General features: G+C 60.2%; 2 protein-coding genes and 1 long non-coding RNA gene across 3 annotated transcripts in view; 2 read left to right on the top strand and 1 right to left on the bottom strand.

Moving 5' to 3' along the window:
* Positions 1-5,150, bottom strand: part of CIC (capicua transcriptional repressor) — a 50,831-nt gene extending 45,681 nt beyond the window's left edge. The window contains 2 exon segments of the mRNA XM_085044628.1: positions 1,530-3,900; positions 4,962-5,150. Of these exon segments, the coding sequence (XP_084900754.1) occupies positions 1,530-3,870 (2,341 nt within the window). The 5' untranslated portion in view covers positions 3,871-3,900; positions 4,962-5,150.
* Positions 5,151-5,807: 657 nt separating this feature from the next.
* ERF (ETS2 repressor factor) lies at positions 5,808-21,182 on the top strand. Its single transcript, XM_085044627.1, is given in 7 exon segments — positions 5,808-5,932; positions 12,929-13,163; positions 17,034-17,149; positions 19,952-20,070; positions 20,149-20,549; positions 20,551-20,675; positions 20,678-21,182. Coding segments are annotated over 7 exon segments (1,203 nt in total). The 5' UTR covers positions 5,808-5,910; the 3' UTR covers positions 20,863-21,182.
* Positions 19,014-19,608, top strand: LOC146423491 (uncharacterized). Its single transcript, XR_014847495.1, has 3 exons — positions 19,014-19,053; positions 19,272-19,334; positions 19,532-19,608. It is a non-coding gene; the product is annotated as an uncharacterized LOC146423491 (long non-coding RNA).
* Positions 21,183-21,188: the final 6 nt, after the last annotated feature.

The raw sequence follows: 21,188 nt of genomic DNA, 5'->3' as shown, positions 1-21,188 counted from the left end.
GCTCCCCACCGCCTCCCCCTCCCCAAAATCCCCTCACCGCCCCTCATCCCCCTCACGCCGACCGCGCCGCTCCCTCCCCCCTCGATCCCCCTCCCCAAAAAAACCCCAAAAACCCCCAAAACCCCCCTGAAACCCCTCCTCGCCGCCCCCCAACCCCTTCCGAACCCCTTTTCCCCTCACGATTCTCCCCTTTTCCCCTCACGATTCGCCTCACTGACCGAACATGCCGAGGCCTCTCCGCGGGGCCGCGGCCGGGGGGAGGGCGGTGGAGGACATGGCGGGGGAAAAGGGAGGAGGAGGAGGAAGGTGTGGCGGCGGTTCCGCTGCGGGTTTATCCCGGGTTTGAACGGTTTTATAATTTTTTTAAAAGGGGTTTTTTTTTTAAGGGTTTTTTTTTTTATATCCCGGGGCCGCCGCCCGCGCCCGCCGCGCGCAGGGAAGGCGCGCGCCTCCCCCCCCCCTCCACCACTCCCCTCACGCATGCGCGGTGCTCCCCCCCTGCCCCGCGCGCCCTCCCCGCCCGGCGCTGATTGGCCGCCGCGCTCCCCGCATGCAAATCGCCGGGGCGATCCCCGCGCTCCCATTGGCCGCCGCGCGCGCGTATGCAAATGAAGGTTCCCCCGCCCTCGGCCCCCCCCGCCCACTCGGCCCCCCCTCCCCGCCCGCGCGCGTATGCAAATGAGCTGGGGGCTTTTCCCGCCCCCGCGCCGCGCTCCCATTGGGCGAGCGCCGCGCGTATGCAAATGAGGGCGCCCCCCCTTTCCCACGACGGTGCGCGCGCGGCGCGGCCGGGGAGGCCACGCCCACTCCGGGAAGGGAGGCCACGCCCACCTCGGAGAGCGCCAGGCCACGCCCATTGGGGAGTGACGTCACCGTGAGGGGGGAAACAGCCCGCGCCTGGTGGCTGACATCGCTGTGACGTCATTGTGACGTCACCACACCCCCGTAATGCACCCTGGCACTGCTCTGACGTCACCAGCTCATCACAACACGGCCCTGGCACTGCTATGATGTCACCGCGACACTCCCGTGACGTCAACGTGACGTCACCGCGACGCACCAACGCTGCCGCGACGCTCTGATGTCACCACGACACTGCATGTGACGTCATCGCCCTCCTGACGTCACCACGCCCCTCCCGATCACACCCAGCCCCCCCAAAAAGTCCCAAAAAATTTAAAAAATAATCCCCAAAAAATCCTCCAAAAATCCCCAAAAAATCCCCCAAAAATCCCCAAGAAATACCAAAAAATCCCCTCAAAAAATCCCCAAAAAATCCTCAAAAAACGCCAAAAAAATCCCAAAAAATCCCAGAAATCCCCAAAAACCCCAAAAAGTCCAAACAAACTTTTTTAAACCCCCCCAAAAAAGTTCAAAAAACTCCAAACAAACCCAAAAAATCCCCAAAAAATCCCCATAAACCCAAACAAAACTCCTTAAAAACCCCAAAAAATCCCAAAAAAATCCCAATAAACCCAAAAAAATTCCTTAAAAATCCCAAAAAAATCCCAAAAAATCCCCAAAAAATCCCCAAACCCCCCCAAAACATCCCCTACCTGTCCCGGGCCGTCCCATGACGATCTCCTTGCGCGGCGCCGGCGCGGCGCTCCCGTAGTCTCCCGGCACCAGCAGCGGCAGCAGCGCGGCGGGCGAAGGGTGGAACGCCACCGGCTGCAGCGGCGCGCCCAACGTCCCCTGCTGTCCCCTCTCGGCGGCGGCCGGGGGCGCGGCGGGGGCGGCCGGCCGGCTGGGGGGTCTCAGCCGGTTGGCGTTGATGGGCACCGGGGCGGCCAGCGTGGATTTTTGGGGAGGGGGCAGCGGCCGCGGCCTGTCCGGCAACGGAACTTCGGGATTTCGGACGATGACCGGCGAGCCGCGAGGAACGGCCGGAGGGACCCGCCGGGCGGCCGGACAAGGGTCGGCGGTCAGTCCGGCCGGAGAGCGAGGCGAGAACAACGGCGACAACGCCCTGAACATCCCGCCGCCCGCCGCGGCCACCCCGCCGTCCGGCGGCTCCGGTAACGGCGCTTCGGCCTTGCGCTTCCCCGGGCTCAGCGGGACGGTGAAGGTCAAGCCGGGCTGGAACACCGGCGGCACGCCGGACGGCGGTCTGGGCCGAGGCGGCGGAGGAGGAGGAGGAGGAGGAGGAGGAGGTGGGCTGAGCCCCTCGCCCGGCCGCGGCGTCCCCGAGCTCAAGTGGCGACCCCGAGCCCGCGGCGACGCCGTGACCGGGCTGAAGTTGGCCGGCCGGAAGCCGAACAGCGGCGACGGCGACGGCGACGGCGTGGGGGAGAACGGCGACTGGGTGGACGCCGGGGAAAAACTCGGCGTCCCGGAGCGGGAACTCCCCAGCGACACCAACATCACCGCGGCTTCGCACTCGTCGAACTCGAACCGCGACAAATCCGGGTTGGGGTGAGTCGCCACGCCGCCCAGCCGGCCGCGGTTGTCGCCGTCGCTCTCCCTCGACGTCTCGTCCCACTCGAACTCGGCGCTGCCCCCTCGGGGGGTTTGGGGTCCTCCCGGCGGCCCGGCGCGGTTCTCGGGGAGCCCCTCGAGCTCTTTGGTTCTCATGGAGAGGTGGCGCGAGCAGAAGCCGCGGCGCTGCGACTCCTTGGTGCAGCCGTCGCGGGAGCAGAGCCGCCGCCACTGCTTGCCGTTGAATTTTTTCCGAATCCCGTTCGGCGTGCAAACCACGTCGCCCTTCTTGTATTTGGGCTGCGGAGTCCCCGAGGGTTGGGGAGGAGGAGGAGGAGCGGAGTGACCGGTGGGATGACCAGCAGGATGACCGCCGGGATGACCGCCGGGGTGAGGACCAGGATGACCACCACCAGGGCGAGGAGGAGGAGGAGGAGGCGCCGCGCTGATTTTCGACACCTCGGCGTCCTCCGGCTGCTGCCTCACCGCTTCGTCCTCATCATCCTCGCCTTGCCCGCCGTCCGGCTGTCCCTGCGGCGGCCACGGCGGCCGGAGGAGGCGAAGGCCGGACCGCGGCACCCACACCGGCGGCGCCGGCGGCGGCGGGGCGAACCTCACCCGGTAGGACGGCGGCTTGGCGCTGACCTCCACCACCGTGCCCGGCCGGTAGAGCGTCTCGGCCGGGTCCAGCCGGGCGCAAACCGCCGTCCCCACGCCCAGCGCGCCGGCCGGAGGGGTGGCGTCCAACACCACGGCCGGAGGGTCGCCCAAAAACCCACCCTCGAGGAAAGTGACCGCCCGGTCTCCGGCGAACTGGACGCCGAGCTCGTGGCCGCGGCGGAGCTGCTTGACCACGGCCGGCCGGAAGACGCCGTCGCGGCGCGCCAGGACGCGCTGGCAGCGCAGGCGGCGGAAAGCGGCCTCCAGGTGGGGAGGGGGCGCCGGGGGGTCCCCCGGGGGTGGGGGAGGGGGGTTGGGGGTGAGACCCCCGCCGCCCTCGTCGGCGGAATGCTCGCTGGCCGTGTCGGTGCTGGAGCAGCCGCTGGGCTCGCCGTGGGGGTCGCTCGGGTGGTCAGCGGGGTGGTCAGCGGGGTGGTCACTCGGGGGGTCGCTCGGGTGGTCGCCGGGGTCACCGAGGGGGTCGCCCGGCTCGCCCCCCGGGTTGGGTTTCTTGCGGGGGGCGCGCGATTTGAAGGTGGTGGTCTTGCGGCTGGGAGGGGGAGGGTCCTCGGGGTGGTGGGGGAGGGGAGGGGAGGAGGATGAGGATGAGGATGGAGCGGCGGCGCTGCTGGTGGTGGTGGCCGGAGGGTCACTCTGCGGGTCGCTCGGGGGGGTTTTGGGGGGTTTGGGGCGGCCTGGGGGGGGTGGAGCCGCTCGGGGGGTCGAGGAGGAGGAGGAGGAGGAAGAGGAGGAAGAGGAGGAGGAGCCGCCAGCCTTCCTCGCCGCCTTCATCGTCCTCCCGCCGGGGCGGCGCCGAGAGCCCTGCGGGGACAGCGAGCGGTCAGTGCGGTGGTCACCCCGGTGGTCACCCCGGTGGTCACCCCGGTGGTCACTCCGGTGGTCACTCCGGTGGTCACTCCGGTGGTCACCCCGGTGGTCACTCGGGTGGTCACTCCGACCCTCCCCCCCCCAAAATTTGGGGGTGTCACCCCAAAAGATGGGGGAGGGGAGCACCGCGACCCCCCCCGGGGTGGCATTGTCACCTCCCCGGTGGCGCCGAGCGACACTTTGGGGACAAATTTCGGGGAGGGGGGGGGGGACACCCCCAAAAAGTGCTGGGGAGCCGCTCCCGCGACCCACCCCCCGCGGGGTGACACTCACCAAACCCTCCCCCCCGCGCCCTCCTCCCCGCCCCCGGGGTCTCGCTCCTCCCTCCCCCACCCCATCCCTCCCCCCAGGCCTACCGGAGCCCCTCGGACTCCCCAGGCCGACAAAATGGTGAATGAACCGGCAGCGGCCGCGGCCGCAGCCAATCGGCGCCCACAACCGCTTGATTGACAGCTCGGCCAGCCAATCAGCGCCCCGCTTTGCCCGCCGGCGCCCCTCCCCCTCCGCGCTGACAGTGGCCAATGGGAGCGCGCGGTGGGCGGGGCTGGGGGTACAGTAGCCAATCGGAGCGGGCGGTGGGCGTGGCCAGGCGGCTTGTTTACCTGGCGGGGTGGGGGGAGGGGGGCGTGGCCGCGCGGTGCACGACGGGAAATCCCCTTTTTTTTCTCCCCTCCCCCCCTCGCTGCCTACAACTCCCAGCATGCCCTGCGCGCCGCCGCGCTGCCCCACGGGAAGGCGAGGCCGGCCGGACTGCATTTCCCATCACCCCCCGCGCCAGCCCCGCCCCCTTTCCCCCCTCCCCTCCCCCCCGGCGGGGTGAGCAGGGCGGGGGGAGGGGCGGGGGGAGGGGCGGGGGGAGGGGCGGGAAAACCCCCCCGGAGCGCCGCGGGTGGGGGAGGGGGAAAAGGGGGGAGGGGAGGGGAAATCTACCCCGCGCGCGATTTGCATCTCATCAGCATCTGATTAGCATCTCATTAGCATGGCGCTGAGCTCACCCGGCCCGCCGCGCCCGCCGCGCTATCCGGAGCCGCTCCGCGCTTCCCCTCAGCAACAGCCGAGCCGCCGCCGGCAGCCAGCCAATCAGCGCCCGCGCCGGCCGCCCGGCCACGCCCACCCGGCCCCCCACGTGGGGTGGGAGGGGGCGTGGTTTGGGCGAGCCAATGGCAAGCCGGGGTGGTCGAGCGATGAGGTCACCGCGGTGGGTTGTGATTGGTCAGAGCGTTCGGCCAATCAGCGGGTGGGGGGGGTGGGGGTGACACGCTGGAGGGTGGCTGGCCACGCCCACTTTAAACAAGCCACGCCCACTGCGGGAAGCCACGCCCCCTCCGAGCTGGCCACGCCCCCAACCCGCCCCGCGCATGCGCAGAGCTCACCCCGCGCTGCCTCAGTTTCCCCGATCGCGAATCGCCTTTAGGCTCCGCCCACAAGTGGGCGTGGCTTGCCGAGTGGGCGTGGCTTCCCCGCAACCCCTCATTAGCCCTGCTGAATAATTAATGAGGCTATTTATAGCCCCGAGGGGGGAGGGGCGACGGCGCCAGGCTGGGGGGAGGGGGAGGGGCGGGGAGAGGGGGGGCGTGGCTTAACCCACGTGGGGAGGCCACGTGCCGCGCCAGGCCACGCCCCCTTTCGGAGTTTCCCCGCCAAATTTAACCCCAAATTTGGGGGTGAGAGTGGTGGGGGAGGGGAATTTGGGGGTGCCGCCCCTCCCCCACCCCCCGAAATCCCCCAAAATCCCCCAAAATCCCCAAATTTCGCGGGAAAAGTCCTTGAGAGCGGCGATGGGCGTGGCTGGGGGAGGGGTGGGCGTGGCCTGTCGCCATGGCGACGCGGCGGCGCGGCGGGTGGGGGAGGGGCCGGAGGGGGCGGGGCGGGGGGAGGGGCGAGGGGCGTGTCCGGGCGGGGGTGGGGGGAGGGGCGACGGCGGCGAGCGGCGGCAGCGCAGCCATGAAGACTCCGGCGGACGCAGGTGGGAACTGCCGCCCCCCCTCCCCCCCTCCGCGGAGAGATTTTGGGGTGTCGGGTGGGGAGGGGAGAGGGGGAGGGGAGGGAGAAACTTTTTTTGGGGGAGGGGAGGGAACGGCCGCCCCTCCCCCTCCGGCCCCTCCCCACCCCGCCGGCCGCCAAACTTTCCCCAGCGCCGCCCCTCCCCCACCACGTGGCGCCGCCCCTCCCCACCCCCACTTTGGGGGTCCTCCCTCCCCACACACCCACCCCCCCACCCCTCCCCCAAAATCTCTACGGAGTTTCTCCCCAAAAATACCTGTTGCTTCCGCCCCTCCCCCACCCCCGGATCGACCCCTCCCCCCCCCGGTCTGTGCGGGGTGGGGGAGGGGCGAGACCAACCCCCCCCCCCAAAGCCCCTCCCCCACCCGAAATTCCCACGGTGGGGGGAGGGGCGCAGGGGGGGTCGATCCGCCCCTCCCCCACCCTCCGCGTGGGGGCTGCGCGAGTGGGGTGGGGGAGGGGCGGCGATGCCACGTTGTGTGTTTTTGGGGTGGGGGGAGGGGCGAGACCACCCCCATTGCCCCTCACCCTCCCCCACCCCATACCGTGAATTTTCGGGTTAATTAACTCGCCGGAGTTCGTTAATTAATTAATGAAATTAATCATCCTCCTCATCTGGCGGAGGGTCTCTCCCCCGCCCCTCCCCCCCACCCGCCTTTCGCCCCTCCCCCCTCCCTTGGCCACGCCCCCTTTTTGGGGTTAGCCACGCCCCCAAACACACAGCGCCCCCTAGCGGGCGGGGTGAGACCCCTCCCCAAATTTGGGGGGGGAGGGGAAAGTTTTTTGGGGGGCGAGAAGTTTGGGGAGAATCCCAAAAGTGGGAAAATCCCAAAATTTGGGGGATTTGGGGTCCCAATTTGGGCTCTCAGACCCATTTTTGGGGTCTCAGGTCACTTTTTGGGGTCTGAAAGTTTGGGGAGAATCCCAAAAGTGGGAAAATCCCAAAATTTTTGGGTCTCAGACCCATTTTTTGGGGTCTCATCCCCTTTTTTGGGGTCTGAAAGTTTGGGGAGAATCCCAAAAGTGGGAAAATCCCAAAATTTGGGGGTTTTGGGGTCCTAATTTGGGGTCTCAGACCCCTTTTGGGGTCTCGGAGTTTGGGGAGAATCCTAAAAGTTGGAAAATCCCAAAATTTGGGGGATTTGGGGTCCTAATTTGGGGTCTGAAAGTTTGGGGAGAATCTCAAAAGTGGGAAAACCCCAAAATTTGGGGGTTTTGGGGTCTCAGACCCATTTTTGGGGTCTCAGGTCCTCTTTTTGGGGTCTCAGAGTTTGGGGAGAATCCTAAAAGTGGGAAAATCCCAAAATTTGGGGGATTTGGGGTCTCAATTTGGGGTCTGAAAGTTTGGGGAGAATCCTAAAAGTGGGAAAATCCCAAAATTTTGGGGTCTCAGATCCCTTTTTTGGGGTTTTAAAGTTTGGAAACCCCAAAATTTGGGGGATTTGGGGTCCCAATTTGGGGTCTCAGCCTTTGGGGTTCCCAATTTCGGGTCCTCCAGGGGGTCGTGAGTTCTGTGGGGTCATTTCGGGAATCCCAAACTGGTTTTAGGGTCATTTTGGGGATCCCAAACTGATTTTGGGGTCATTTTGGGGATCCCAGACTGATTTTGGGGTCATTTCGGGGATCCCAGACTGATTTTGGGGTCATTTTGGGGATCCCTGGGCAGTTTTGGGGTCATTTTGGAGATCCCAGACTGATTTTGGGGTCATTTCGGGGGTCCTGGGCAGTTTTGGGGTCATTTCGGGAATCCCAAACTGATTTTTGGGGTCATTTTTGGAATCCCAAACTCATTTTAGGGACATTTTTGGAATCCCAAACTCATTTTGGGACCTTCCCGCTGGTCTCTGCCCTGTTTTGGGGTCTCAGTTTGGGGTCCTGTTTTGGGATCGCGGTTTTTTGGGGTCTCCGTCCATTTTTGGGGTCTCAATTTGGGGTCTCTGCCTCTTTTGGGGTCTCAATTTGGGGTCTCTGCCTCTTTTGGGGTCTCAATTTGGGGTTTCTACCCAGTTTTTGGGGTCCCAATTTTGGGTCTCTGCCCGTTTTTTGGGGTCTCTGTCCCTGTTTTGGGGTCCCAGGTTGGTGTCCCGTTTTGGGATTGTGGTTTTTTGGGGTCTCTGTCCTTTTTTGGGGTCTCTGCCCAGTTTTTGGGGTCCCAATTTGGGATCTCCGCCCTCTTTGGGGTCCCAGTTTGGGGTCTTCCCACAGTTTTTGGAGTCTCTACCCAGTTTTGGGGTCTCAATTTGGGGTCTCTGCCCAGTTTTTGGGGTCTCACCCCATTTTTGGGGTCCCAGTTTAGGGTCTCCGCCCCCATTTAGGGTCTCAGTTTGGGGTCCCAACTCCTTTTTGGGGTCCCAATTTGGGTTCTCCGCCCAGTTTTTGGGTTCTCTGCCCAGTTTTTGGGGTCTCCTCCTGTTTTTGGGGTCCCAGTTTAGGGTCTCTGCCCATTTTTGGGGTCCAGTTTGGGTTCTCTGCCCAGTTTTTGGGATCTCAGCCCAGTTTTTTGGGGTCTCACCCTGTTTTGGGGGCCCAATTTGGGGTCTCTGCCCAGTTTTTTGGGGTCTCCTCCCCTTTTTGGGGTCCCAATTTAGGATCTCCTCCCCTTTTTGGGGTCCCAATTTGGGGTCCCTGCCCGGGTTTTTGGGATCTCTGCCCTGTTTTGGGGTCTCACCCTGTTTTGGGGTCCCAATTTGGGGTCTCTGCCCATTTTTGGGGTCCAGTTTGGGTTCTCCGCCCAGTTTTTGGGATCTCTGCCCAGTTTTTTGGGGTCTCACCCTGTTTTGGGGTCCCAATTTGGGATCCCCGCCCCCTTTAGGGTCCCAATTTGGGGTCTCTGCCCAGCTTTGGGATCTCAGCCCAGTTTTTTGGGGTCTCACCCCCTTTTTGGGGTCTCAGTTTGGGATCTCTGCCCTGTTTTGGGGTCTTTGCCGAGTTTTTTAGGGTCTCCGCCCCCAATTTGGGATCCTCGCCCCCTTTAGGGTCTCCCCCCGCTCTGGGGTCGCCGCACAGTGTCCCCATTGATGGCGCTGATGTCACCTCGGGTCCCCAAACCCCCCCGCGGCTGGCGGAGAACAAACCCCACTGTTGTCCCCAGCGCCCCTCCCCCACCCCAGCGCCCCTCCCCCACCCCAGCGCCCCTCCCCCACCCGCCCGCAGACAGAGGGGGAGGGGAGAGGGAGGGGGGAGGGGAGTTATGGGGTGACCCTGAGAGTTGTGGGGTGATGGTTGTGGGGTGATGGAAGTTATGGGGTGATGGAAGTTATGGGGTGATGGAGGTTATGGGGTGAGGGAGGTTATGGGGTGATGGTTATGGGATCCCAATAGTTATGGGGTGAGGGAGGTTATGGGGTGATCCTGGTTATGGGATCCCAATGGTTATGGGGTGATGGTTATGGGGTGATGGTTATGGGGTGATGGTTGTGGGGTGATCCCAATAGTTGTGGGGTGATGGTTATGGGATGATAGTTATGGTTATGGGGTGATGGAGGTTATGGGGTGATCCCAATAGTTATGGGGTGACCCTGAGAGTTATGGGGTGATGGAGGTTATGAGATCCCAATAGTTGTGGGGTGATGGTTATGGGGTGACAGAGGTTGTGGGGTGACTCTGAGAGTTATGGGGTGGTGGAGGTTATGGGGTGTTGGTTATAGGGTGATCCTGACAGTTATGGGGTGATGGCTATGGGGTGAGGGAGGTTACGGGGTGATACTTAAGGTTATGGGATCCCAATAGTTATGGGGTGGGGGAGGTTGTGAGGTGATGGTTATGTGATCCCAGTAGTTATAGGGTGATGGTTATGGGGTGATGGAAGTTATGGGGTGATCCTGGTTATGGGGTGATAGTTATGGGATCCCAATAGTTATGGGGTGAGGGAGGTTATGGGGTGATCCCAATAGTTATGAGGTGATAGTTATGGGGTGATAGTTATGGGATCCCAATAGTTGTGGGGTGATGGTTATGGGATGATAGTTATGGTTATGGGGTGATGGGTATGGGATCCCAATAGTTATGGGGTGACCCTGAGAGTTATGGGGTGATGGTTATGGGATGATAGTTATGGTTATGGGGTGATGGTTATGGGGTGACCCTGAGAGTTACGGGGTGATGGCTATGGGGTGATCCCAATAGTTGTGGGGTGATGGTTATGGGGTGATGGTTATGGGGTGATGGTTATGGCTATGGGGTGATGGTTATGGGGTGATGGAAGTTATGGGGTGATCCTGGTTATGGGGTGATAGTTATGGGATCCCAATAGTTGTGGGGTGATGGTTATGGGGTGATGGCTATGGGGTGATAGTTATGGCTATGGGGTGATGGTTATGGGATCCCAATAGTTATGGGGTGATGGCTATGGGGTGATAGCTATGAGATCACCATGGTTATGGGGTGACAGTTGTGGCTATGGGGTGATGGTTATGGGGTGATGGTTATGGGATCCCAATAGTTATGGGGTGAGGGAGGTTATGGGATAGGGGAGGTTGTGGGGTGATTGATTGTTATGGGGTGATAGTTATGGGGTGACCTTGAGAGTTATGGGGTGATGGCTATGGGGTGGGGGAGGTTATGGGGTGATAGTTATGGGATCCCAGTAGTTATGGCATGATGGAGGTTATGGGGTGAGGCAGGCTATGGGGTGATGGCTATGGGAGGATGGTTATGGCTATGGGGTGATGGTTATGGGATCGCCATGGCTATGGGGTGATGGTTATCCGATCCCAGTACTTATGGGGTGATGGCTATGGGGTGATAGCTTTGGGATCACCATGGTTTTGGGGTGATGGTTATGGGGTGATGGTTATGGGATCCTAAATACTTATGGGGTGATGGTTACGGTTATGAGGTGAGGGGAAGTTATGGGGTGATGGCTATGGGATCGCCATGCTTATGGGGTGATGGTTACGGGGTGAGGGAGGTTGTGGGGTGATCCTGGTTATAGGGTGATAGTTATGGGATCCCAGTAGTTATGGGGTGATGGTTATGGGGTGATGGTTATGGGATCCCAATAGTTATGGGGTGATGGCTATGGGGTGCCCCATTCCCTTGAGCTGCTGTTTTTGGGGTTTTTTTTGGGATTTTTTTTAGGATCCTCTTTTTGGGATCCTCTTTTTGGGATTCCATTTTCGGGGTTTTTTCCACTCCGGCAATTTTTCGGGGTTTTATTTTCGGGATCTCGTTTTTAGGACTCATTTTTGGGGTTCCTTTTTGGGATTCCCATTTTGGGATTCCCATTTTGGGATTCCAATTTTGGGATTCCAATTTTGGGGTTCGGATTTTGGGATTCGGATTTCGGGATTCCAATTTTCGGGATTTTTTGGGGCCATTTTGGGTTTTTTTTTCCTTCCCTCGCCGTTTTTCGGGCTCCTTTTTGGGGTTTCTATTTTTAGTGTCGCTATTTCGGGGGTTTCTCCCCTCCCCCTCCCCGGGGGCGATTTTTGGGGTTTTTCCCAAATCTTCCTCCCTCTGGGGTTATTTTTAGCATCCTCGGTTGCCATGGCGACGGGATGGGGATGGAGGGGGGAGATCAGCCGAAAATCCCAAAATCCCCAAATTTCGGGGAGATTTTGGGGCAATTTGGGGTGATTTTGGGGCAATTTGGGGTGATTTTGGGGTAATTTTGGGGGGATTTTGGGGCAATTTGGGGTCATTTTGTGGTAATTTTGGGGCAATTTTGGGGTGATTTTGGGCAATTTGGGGTGATTTTGGGGCGATTTTGGGGTGATTTTGGGGCGATTTTGGGGTTATTTTGGGGTGATTTTGGGATGATTTTGGGGTGATTTTGGGGCAATTTGGGGACATTTTGGGGTCATTTTGGGGCAATTTGGGGCCATTTTTGGGCAATTTGGGGCCATTTTGGGGTGATTTTGGGGTGATTTTGGGGCAATTTGGGGACATTTTGGGGTCATTTGAGGGGTGTGGCAGTGGGGGAGGGGCGGAGGGGTTGTGACCCCAAAATTCTGCCCCACAGGGGGTCTGGAAACCCCAAATTTGTCCCCAGATTTGTCCCCAAATTTGCCATCCCTGGGTGTCCTGAGGGGTTTGGGGTTCCCGAGTGGCACTGGAGGGACAGCGGTGAACCCCTGATGTCCCCAAATGTCCCCAAATGTCCCCAAATGTCCCCAAATGTCCCCACGGGGTTCATGTTCCCAGAGTGACCACAGGAGTGGACATCGATGTCCCTCTGATGTCCCCATTGTCCCCAACATCCCCAATGTCCCCCAAATGTCCCCAATGTCCCCAAATGTCCCCAATGTCCCCAATGTCCCCAATGTCCCCAATGCCCTCAACGTGCCAAATGTCCCCAATGTCCCCAATGTCCCCAATATCCCAAACATCCTCAATGTCCCCAATGTCCCCAACATCTCAAATGTCCCCAATGTCCCCAATGTCCCCAATGTCCCCAATGTCCCCAATGTCCCCAATGCCCTCAACGTGCCAAATGTCCCCAATGTCCCCAATGTCTATGAGGATCCCAGAGTGACTTTAGGGTTTCCAGGGTGTGGATTTTGGTGTCCCCAATGTCCCCAATGTCCCCAATATCCCTAATGTCCCCAATGTCCCAAACGTCCCCAATGTCCCCAATGTCCCCAATGTCCCCAATGTCCCCAATGTCCCCAATATCTCTATTATCCCCAATGTCCCCAATGTCCCAAACATCCCCAATGTCCCCAACATGTCAAACCTCCCCAACATCCCCAATGTCCCCAATGTCCCCAACACCCCTGATGTCCCCAATGTCCCCCGCTGTCCCCGCAGGGTTCGCGTTCCCCGAGTGGGCGTACAAGGCGGAGTCGAGCCCTGTGTCCCCAATGTCCCCAATGTCCCCAATGTCCCCAATGTCCAATGTCCCCAACGTCCCCAATGTCCCCAATGTCCCCAATGTCCCCAATGTCCCCAATGTCCCCAACATGTCAAATGTCCCCAATGTCCCCAATGTCCCCAATGTCCCCCGCTGTCCCCGCAGGGTTCGCGTTCCCCGAGTGGGCGTACAAGGCGGAGTCGAGCCCCGGCTCGCGGCAGATCCAGCTGTGGCACTTCATCCTGGAGCTGCTGCGGCAGGAGCAGTACCGCGAGGTCATCGCCTGGCAGGGCGACTACGGCGAGTTCGTCATCAAGGACCCCGACGAGGTGGCGCGGCTGTGGGGGGTGCGCAAGTGCAAGCCCCACATGAACTACGACAAGCTCAGCCGCGCCCTCAGGTCACTCTGGGGACATTTGGGGACATCTGGGGACATTGGTGATGTTTGGGGTATTCGGGACATTGGGAATATTTGGGGTTATTTGGGATGTTGGGGACATTGGGGACATACAAATCAAGCCCCACATGAACTACGACAAGCTCAGCCGCGCCCTCAGGTCACTCTGGGGACTTTGGGGACATCTGGGGACATTTGGGGACATTTGGAATATTTGGGACATTGGGGATATTGGGGATGTTGGGGACATTGGGGACACTAAAATCGACACCCTGGGGACATGGGATCTTAGAGACATTGGGGACATTGGGGACACAACAACCCCACAAACAACAACCACCCCCCTCAGGTCACTCTGGGGACACTGGGGACATCTGGGGACATTGGGGATATTCAGGATATTGGGGGTATTTGGGATGTTGAGGACACTGGGGACATTGGGGACACTGTGGGGGGTGCGCAAGTGCAAGCCCCACATGAACTACGACAAGCTCAGCCGCGCCCTCAAGTCACTCTGGGGACATTGGGGACATTTGGGGACATTTGGGACATTGGGCACATTGGGGACATTTGGAATATTGGGGTTATTTGAGATATTGGGGACATTGGGGACATTGGTGACACGCAAGTCAAGCCCCACATGAACTACGACAAGCTCAGCCGCGCCCTCAGGTCACTCTGGGGACACTGGGGACATCTGGGGACACTGGGGATATTCAGGATGTTGGGGGTGTTTGGGATGTTGAGGACACTGGGGACATTGGGGACACTGTGGGGGGTGCGCAAGTGCAAACCCCACATGAGCTACGACAAGCTCAGCCGCACCCTCAGGTCACTCTGGGGACATTTGGGGACATTTGGGGACATTTGGGACATTGGGCACATTGGGGACATTTGGAATATTGGGGTTATTTGAGATATTGGGGACATTGGGGACATTGGTGACATACAAGTCAAGCCCCACATGAACTACGACAAGCTCAGCCGCGCCCTCAGGTCACTCTGGGGACATTGGGGACATCTGGGGACACTGGGGACATTGGCAATATTTGGAATATTTGGGACATTGGGGATATTGGGGATGTTGGGGACACTGGGGACATTGGGGACACTGTGGGGGGTGCGCAAGTGCAAGCCCCACATGAACTACGACAAGCTCAGCCGCGCCCTCAGGTCACTCTGGGGACATTGGGGACATCTGGGGACATTTGGGGACATTGGGCACATTGGGGACATTTGGAATATTGGGGTTATTTGGGATCTTGGGGACACTGGGGACATTAGGGACATCATTAGGGACACACAAGTCAAGCCCCACATGAACTACGACAAGCTCAGCCGCGCCCTCAGGTCACTCTGGGGACATTGGGGACATTGGGGACATTGGGGACACTGGGGACATTGGGGACATTGGGAATATTGGGGTTATTTGGGATGTTGGGGACACTGGGGACATTTGGGGACATTGGGGACATTGGGGACATTGGGGATATTTGGGGTTATTTGGGATCTTGGGGACATTGGGGACATTGGTGACAGGCAAGTCAAGCCCCACATGAACTACGACAAGCTCAGCCGCGCCCTCAGGTCACTCTGGGGACATTGGGGACATCTGGGGACATTTGGGGGACATTGGAGACGTTGGACACATTGGGGGCATTGGGGATGTTGGGGACATTTGGGGATATTGGGGATATTTGGGATGTTGGGGATATTGGAGGCATTGGGGGCATTTGGAATATTGGGGACATTGGGGATGTTGGGGACATTGGGGACATTGGGGATGTTTGGGATATTTGGGATATTGGGGATATTTGGGGTTATTTGGGATATTTGGGGACATTGGGGACACTGTGGGGGGTGCGCAAGTGCAAGCCCCACATGAACTACGACAAGCTCAGCTGCACCCTCAGGTCACTCTGGGGACAGCTGGGGACATTTGGGGACATTGGCGATATTGGGGTTATTTGGGGTATTCAGGATATTGGGGATATTTGGGATGTTGGGGACTTTGGGGACATTGGGGACATTGGTGACAGGCAAATCAAGCCCCACATGAACTACGACAAGCTCAGCCGCGCCCTCAGGTCACTCTGGGGACATTTGGGGACATCTGGGGACACTGGGGACATTGGCAATATTTGGAATATTTGGGACATTGGGGATATTGGGGATGTTGGGGACATTGGGGACATTGGGGACACTGAAATCGACACCCTGGGGACCCTAAAGTCACCATGGGATCTCTAGAGACATTGGGGACATTGGGGACATTGGGGACACACAAGTCAAGCCCCACATGAACTACGACAAGCTCAGCCGCGCCCTCAGGTGGGGTTGGGGACATTGGGGACATCTGGGGACATTGGGGGACATTGGAGACGTTGGACACATTGGGGGCATTGAGGATGTTGGGGACATTTGGGGATATTGGGGATATTTGGGATGTTGGGGATATTGGAGGCATTGGGGGCATTTGGAATATTGGCGACATTGGGGATGTTGGGGACATTGGGGACACTGGGAACATTTGGGACATTGGGACCATTGGGAATATTGGGGACATTGGGGATGTTGGGGATTAATGGGGTTACTTGGGACATTGGGGACATTTGGAATTTTTGGGACATTGGAGACATTGGGGACATTTGGGGACATTGGGGACATTTGGGATATTGGGGGATATTGGGACATTGGGTTATTTGTGGGTTTTTTTGGGATGTTTTGGGGTTTTTTGGGATGTTTCTGAGGTGTTTTTTGGGTGTCTGGTGTACGTTTGGGGTATTTTTGGGGTGTTTTTTGGGTATTTTGGGTGTTTTTGAGTGTTTTCAGGGTGTTTTCGGGGTGTTTTGGGGTATTTCAGGTGTTTTTGGGGCTGTTTTGGGGTATTTTTGGGATGTTTCAGGTGTTTCCTCATTGCCCAGCTGTTTTTGGGATATTTTAGCGTCTTTTTGGGTGTTTTTGGGATATTTCAGGTGGTTTTGATTGGTTTTTCTGTATTTTTGGGGTATTTTCAGGTGGTTTTGGTGGGTTTTTTCAGGTGTTTTTGGGGTATTTCAGGTGTTTTTGGGATATTTTTGGGATATTTTTGGGGTGTTTTGGGGTATCTCAGGTGGTTTTGGGTGTTTTTGGTGCATTTCAGGTGTTTTTGGGATATTTTCGGGGTATTTTTGGTGGGTTTTTTGGGTGTTTTCAGCATATTTCAGGTGTTTTTGGGATATTTTTGGGTTATTTTGGGATATTTCGGGATATTTTTGGGATATTTTTGGGATATTTTGGGATATTTCAGGTGTTTTTGGGATATCTCAGGTGTTTTTGGTGGGTTTTTTGGGTGTTTTTGGGTATTTTCAGGTGTTTTTTGGGGTTTTTTGGTGCATTTCAGGTGTTTTTGGGATATTTTGGGATATTTTCGGGATATTTTGAGATATTTTCGGGATATTTTGGGATATTTTGGGATATTTCAGGATATTTTTGGGATATTTTGGGATATCTTTGGGATATTTTGGGAAATCTTTGGGATATTTTGGGATATTTTTGGGATATTTTCGGATATTTTCGGGATATTTTTGGGATATTTTGGGATATTTTGGGATATTTTGGGATATCTCAGGTGGTTTTGGTGGGTTTTTTGGTATTTTTGGGGTATTTTCAGGTGTTTTTGGTGGTTTTTTGGGGTTTTTTGGGTATTTTTTAGGTGTTTTTGAGATATTTTGGGATATTTCAGGTGTTTTCGGGATATTTTTGGGATATTTTGGGTATTTTTAGGTGTTTTTGGGGCTATTTTGGGCTATTTTTGGGTATTTTTAGGTGTTTTTTGGGCTATTTCGGGTATCCCAGGTGTGCCCAGGTGCTCACAGCCCCTCCCCCGCACAGGTATTACTACAACAAGCGCATTTTGCACAAAACCAAAGGCAAGAGATTCACCTACAAGTTCAACTTCAACAAATTGGTTCTCGTTAATTATCCTTTCATCGACCTGGGGCTCGCAGGTGAGATGGGCGGGGCTGGGCGGGGCTGGGCGGGGCTGGGTGTGGCCAGGTGTAGCCCAGGTGTGGCCAGGTGGGGCTGGGCGGGGCCAAGGTGGGGCTGGGTGGGTCCAGGTGTGCCCAGGTGTAGCCCAGGTGTGGTCAGGGTGGGTCTGGGTGTGGTTTGGGTGTGGCCAGGTGTGGTGTGGGTGGGGCTGGGTGTGGCCAGGTGGGGCTGGGCGGGGCCAAGGTGGGACTGGGTGTGGCCAGGTGAGTTCAGGGTGGGGCTGGGTGTGGTCTGGGTGTGGCCAGGTGTACCCCAGGTGTGCCCAGGTGGGTCTGGGTGGGTCTGGGTGTAGCCAGGTGTACCCCAGGTGTACCCCAGGTGTGCCCTAGGTGTGCCCAGGTGGGTCTGGGTGTGGCCAGGTGTACCCCAGGTGTGCCCAGGTGTGCCCTAGGTGTGCCCAGGTGTGTCTGGCTGTGCCCAGGTGTGCCCCAGATGTGCCCTGGGTGTGGCCAAGTGTACCCCAGGTGTGGTCAAGGTGTGTCTGGGTGTGGCCAGGTGAGGTAACAGTGGGTCTGGGGGTGCCCCAGGTGTGCCCAGGTGTGGCCAGGTGAGGTCAGGGTGTGGCCAGGTGTAGCCCTGGTGTACCCCAGGTGTGCCCAGGTGAGGTCTGGGTGGGTCTGGGCATGGCCAGGTGTACCCCAGGTGTGGCCAGGTAGGTCTGGGTGTGGCCAGGTGTGCTCTAGGTGTGGCCAGATGTAGCTCAGGTGTGCCCAGGTGGGGCTGAGGGTGCCCAGGTGAGGTCAGGGTATGGGCAGGTGTACCCCAGGTGTGCCCAGGTGGGTCTGGGTGTGGCCAGGTGTGCTCTGGGGGTCCCCAGCTGTGGTCAAGGTGGGGCTGGGTGTGGCCAGGTGGGCTTGGGTGTGGTCTGGGGGTGGCCAGGTGTGGCCAGGTGTGGTCAGGGTGGGTCTGGGTGTGGCCAGGTGGGGCTGGGCGGGGTCAGGGTGTGGCCAGGTGTGCCCTGGGTGTGGTCAGGGTGTGGCCAGGTGGGTCTGGGTGTAGCCAGGTGTAGCCCAGGTGTGGCCAGGTGTGGTCAGGTATATCCTAGACATACCCAGGTGTGCTCAGGTGTGCCCTGGGTGTGGCCAGGTGAGGTCAGGGTGTGGCCAGGTGTGTCAGGGTGGGGTCTAGGCTTGGCCAGGTGTACCCCAGGTGTGCCCTGGGTGTGGCCAGGTGTGCTCTGGGGGTCCCCAGCTGTGGTCAAGGGGGGCTGGGTGTGGTCAGGGTGTGCCCAGGTGGGTCTTGGGGTGCCCAGGTGTGGTCAGAGTGGGTCTGGGTGTGGCCAGGTGAGGTTAGGATGGGGTGGGAAGGAGTGGGTGTGGTCTGGGTGTGCCCAGGTGTGCTCAGGTGTATTCTAGACATGCCCAGGTGGGTCCAGGTGTGCCCTGGATGTGCCCAGGTGTGCTCTGGCCATGCCCAGGTGTGCCCAGGTGAGGTCAGGGTGAGTCTGGATGTACTCAGGTGTGCCCAGGTGTGCTCAGGTGTATCCTAGACATGCCCAGGTGTGCCCAGGTGTGTCCAGATGGGGTTTGGGTGGGTCAGGGTGTGCCCAGGTGTGCCCTGGGGGTGCCCAGGTGGGTCTTGGAATGCCCAGGTGAGGTCAGGGTGGGTCTGGGCATGGTCAGGTGTGCCCCAGGTGTAACCCAGGTGTGCTCAGGGTGGGGCTGGGTGTGGCCAGGTGAGGTCAGGGTGTGGCCAGGTGGGGCTGGGTGGGTCCAGGTGTGCTCTGGGTGTGGCCAGGTGTGTCAGGGTGGGGTCTAGGCTTGACCAGGTGTGCCCAGGTGGGTCTGGGTGTGGCCAGGATGGGGCTGAGGGTGCCCAGGTTGTGCTCAGGTGTACCCTAGACATGCCCAGGTGGGTCCAGGTATGCTCTGGGTGTGTCCAGGTGTGCTCAGGGTGGGTCTGGGTGTGTCCAGGTGGGGTTTGGGTGTACCCAGGTGTGCCCAGGTGTGCCCTGGATGTACCCAGGTGTGCCCAGGTGTGCCCAGGGTGGGTCTGGGTGTGTCCAGGTGTGTCAGGGTGGGGTCTAGTCTTGACCAGGTGTGCCCAGGGTGGGTCTGGGTGTGGCCAGGTGTACCCCAGGTGTGTCCTGGGTGTGGTCAGGGTGTGGCTGGGGGTGCCCAGGTGTGGTCAAGGTGAGGCTGGGTGTGGTCTGGGGGTGCCCAGGTGTGCCCCAGGTGTGGCCAGATGTAGCTCAGGTGTGCCCAGGTGTGTCTTGGGGTGCGCAGGTGAGGTCAGGATGGGTCAGGGTGGGTCTGGGTGTGGCCAGGTGTACCCCAGGTGTGCCCAGGTGTGCTCAGGGTGTGGCCAGGTGTTTCCAGGTATATCCTAGAGATGCCCAGGTGGGTCCAGGTGTGCTTAGGTGTGTCTTGGGGTGCCCAGGTGAGGTCAGGGTATGGTCAGTTGTACCCCAGGTGTGCCCAAGGTGTAGCCCAGGTGTGTCAGGGTGGGTCTGGGTGTGCCCAGGTGTGCTCAGGTGTACCCTAGACATGCCCAGGTGTGCCCTGGGTGTGGCCAGGTATAGCCCAGGTGTGTCCAGGTGTGCTCAGGGTGTGGCTGGGTGTGGCCAGGTGTGGTCAGGGTGGATCTGGGTGTGTCCAGGTGGGGTTTGGGTGGGTCTAGGGGTGCCCCAGGTGTGCCCAGGTGTGCCCTGGATGTACCCAGGTGTGCCCAGGGTGGGTCTGGCTGTGTCCCCCCCCAGGCCACACCCCCATCGCTAACCCCTCCCCCTCCCCCTCTCTCCCCTCCCCCTCCCCCCGCAGGTCCCCCGCTGCCGCAGAGCGCCCCCCCCCTCCCCTCGGGGGGTTCCCACTTCCGCTTCCCGCCCCTCGCCGGCCCCTCCCCCGGCCCCTCTCCCCTCCCCTCCCCACCCCGAGCCCCCCTCCTCGCCCCTCCCCCTCCCCCTTCGCCCCTCCCCGCCGCCTGGGCTCGCTCAGCGACGGTTCCGGAGAACCGGAAGAGGCTCCCCGCCCCTCCCACCCCGCCCTCCCCACCCCCGGCGGCGGGGGAGGGCGGCGGCGGCTTCCGGCCCCTCCCCACCACCACCCCGCCCCTCCCCCTCCCCCAGGGGCTGTTCCGCCTCTACCCCTCCCCCCGCGACCCCCCGCTCAGCCCCTTCCCCCCCATCTCCCCCCTGGGCGGGGGAGGGGCGGGGGGGCTGCTGGCCCCTCCCCCCGCTCCCCTCACCCCCTCCCCCACCCTCAGCCCGCTGTTCGGGGGCGGTGGGGGAGGGGCGGCCGCGGGGAATTGTGGGAGCTCCGGAGGGTCTCACTTCTCCTTCTCGGCGGAGGACCTGCAGCGCGCCCTGGCGGCGCAAACGCGCAGCGTCCTGAGTTACCACCTGAGCCCCAGAGCCTTCCTGCCCTGCCCCCACCCCGCCCTCATCCTGCCCCTCCCCCACCGCCCCCCCCCCCACCCCTCCCCCACCCCCTCCCCCACCCCCCTTCCCCTTCAAACTCCAACCCCCCCCGCCGGGAAAGAGGCAAAAACCGCGGGAGAAAGCGGCGGGGGAGGGGCGCGGGGTGGGGGAGGGGCGCGGGGTGGGGAGGGAGACCCTCGGCCCCTCCCTCCCCCTCCCCCACCCCCCACCGCCCCCCTCCCCCCCCCAGATCAAGGTGGAGGTGATGTCGGAGGAGGAGCTGGAGGTGGAGGAGCTCAGCGAGGAGGAGGATGATGAAGATGAGGATGATGATGATGATGATGACGATGATGATGATGATGACGTGTTCCCAGCCGCCCCTCCCCCACCCCAGAAGGGGGAGGGGCCTCCCGGAGGGGGTGGGGGAGGGGCTCGGGGGGTTTCCCCTCCCCCCCGCGTGCCGCTCAAGCTGAGGTTCAAGCGGCGCTGGCGGGAGGGTGGGGGAGGGGCGGAGGGGGTGGGGGAGGGGCAGGGGGTGGGGGAGGGGAACGGGGGGAGGGGCCGCCGGGCGAGCGCCGAGCTGCACAGGGCGACCGCCCAGCTCTCCCTGGAGTCTTAAATTTTTGGGTGGGAGTCGCCCC

Source organism: Lichenostomus cassidix, unplaced genomic scaffold, assembly GCF_008360975.1.
Source record: "Lichenostomus cassidix isolate B80296 unplaced genomic scaffold, HeHo_3.0 HiC_scaffold_37, whole genome shotgun sequence".
Taxonomy (NCBI): Eukaryota; Metazoa; Chordata; class Aves; order Passeriformes; family Meliphagidae; genus Lichenostomus; species Lichenostomus cassidix.
This window is presented reverse-complemented; position numbering and strand designations above follow the sequence as displayed.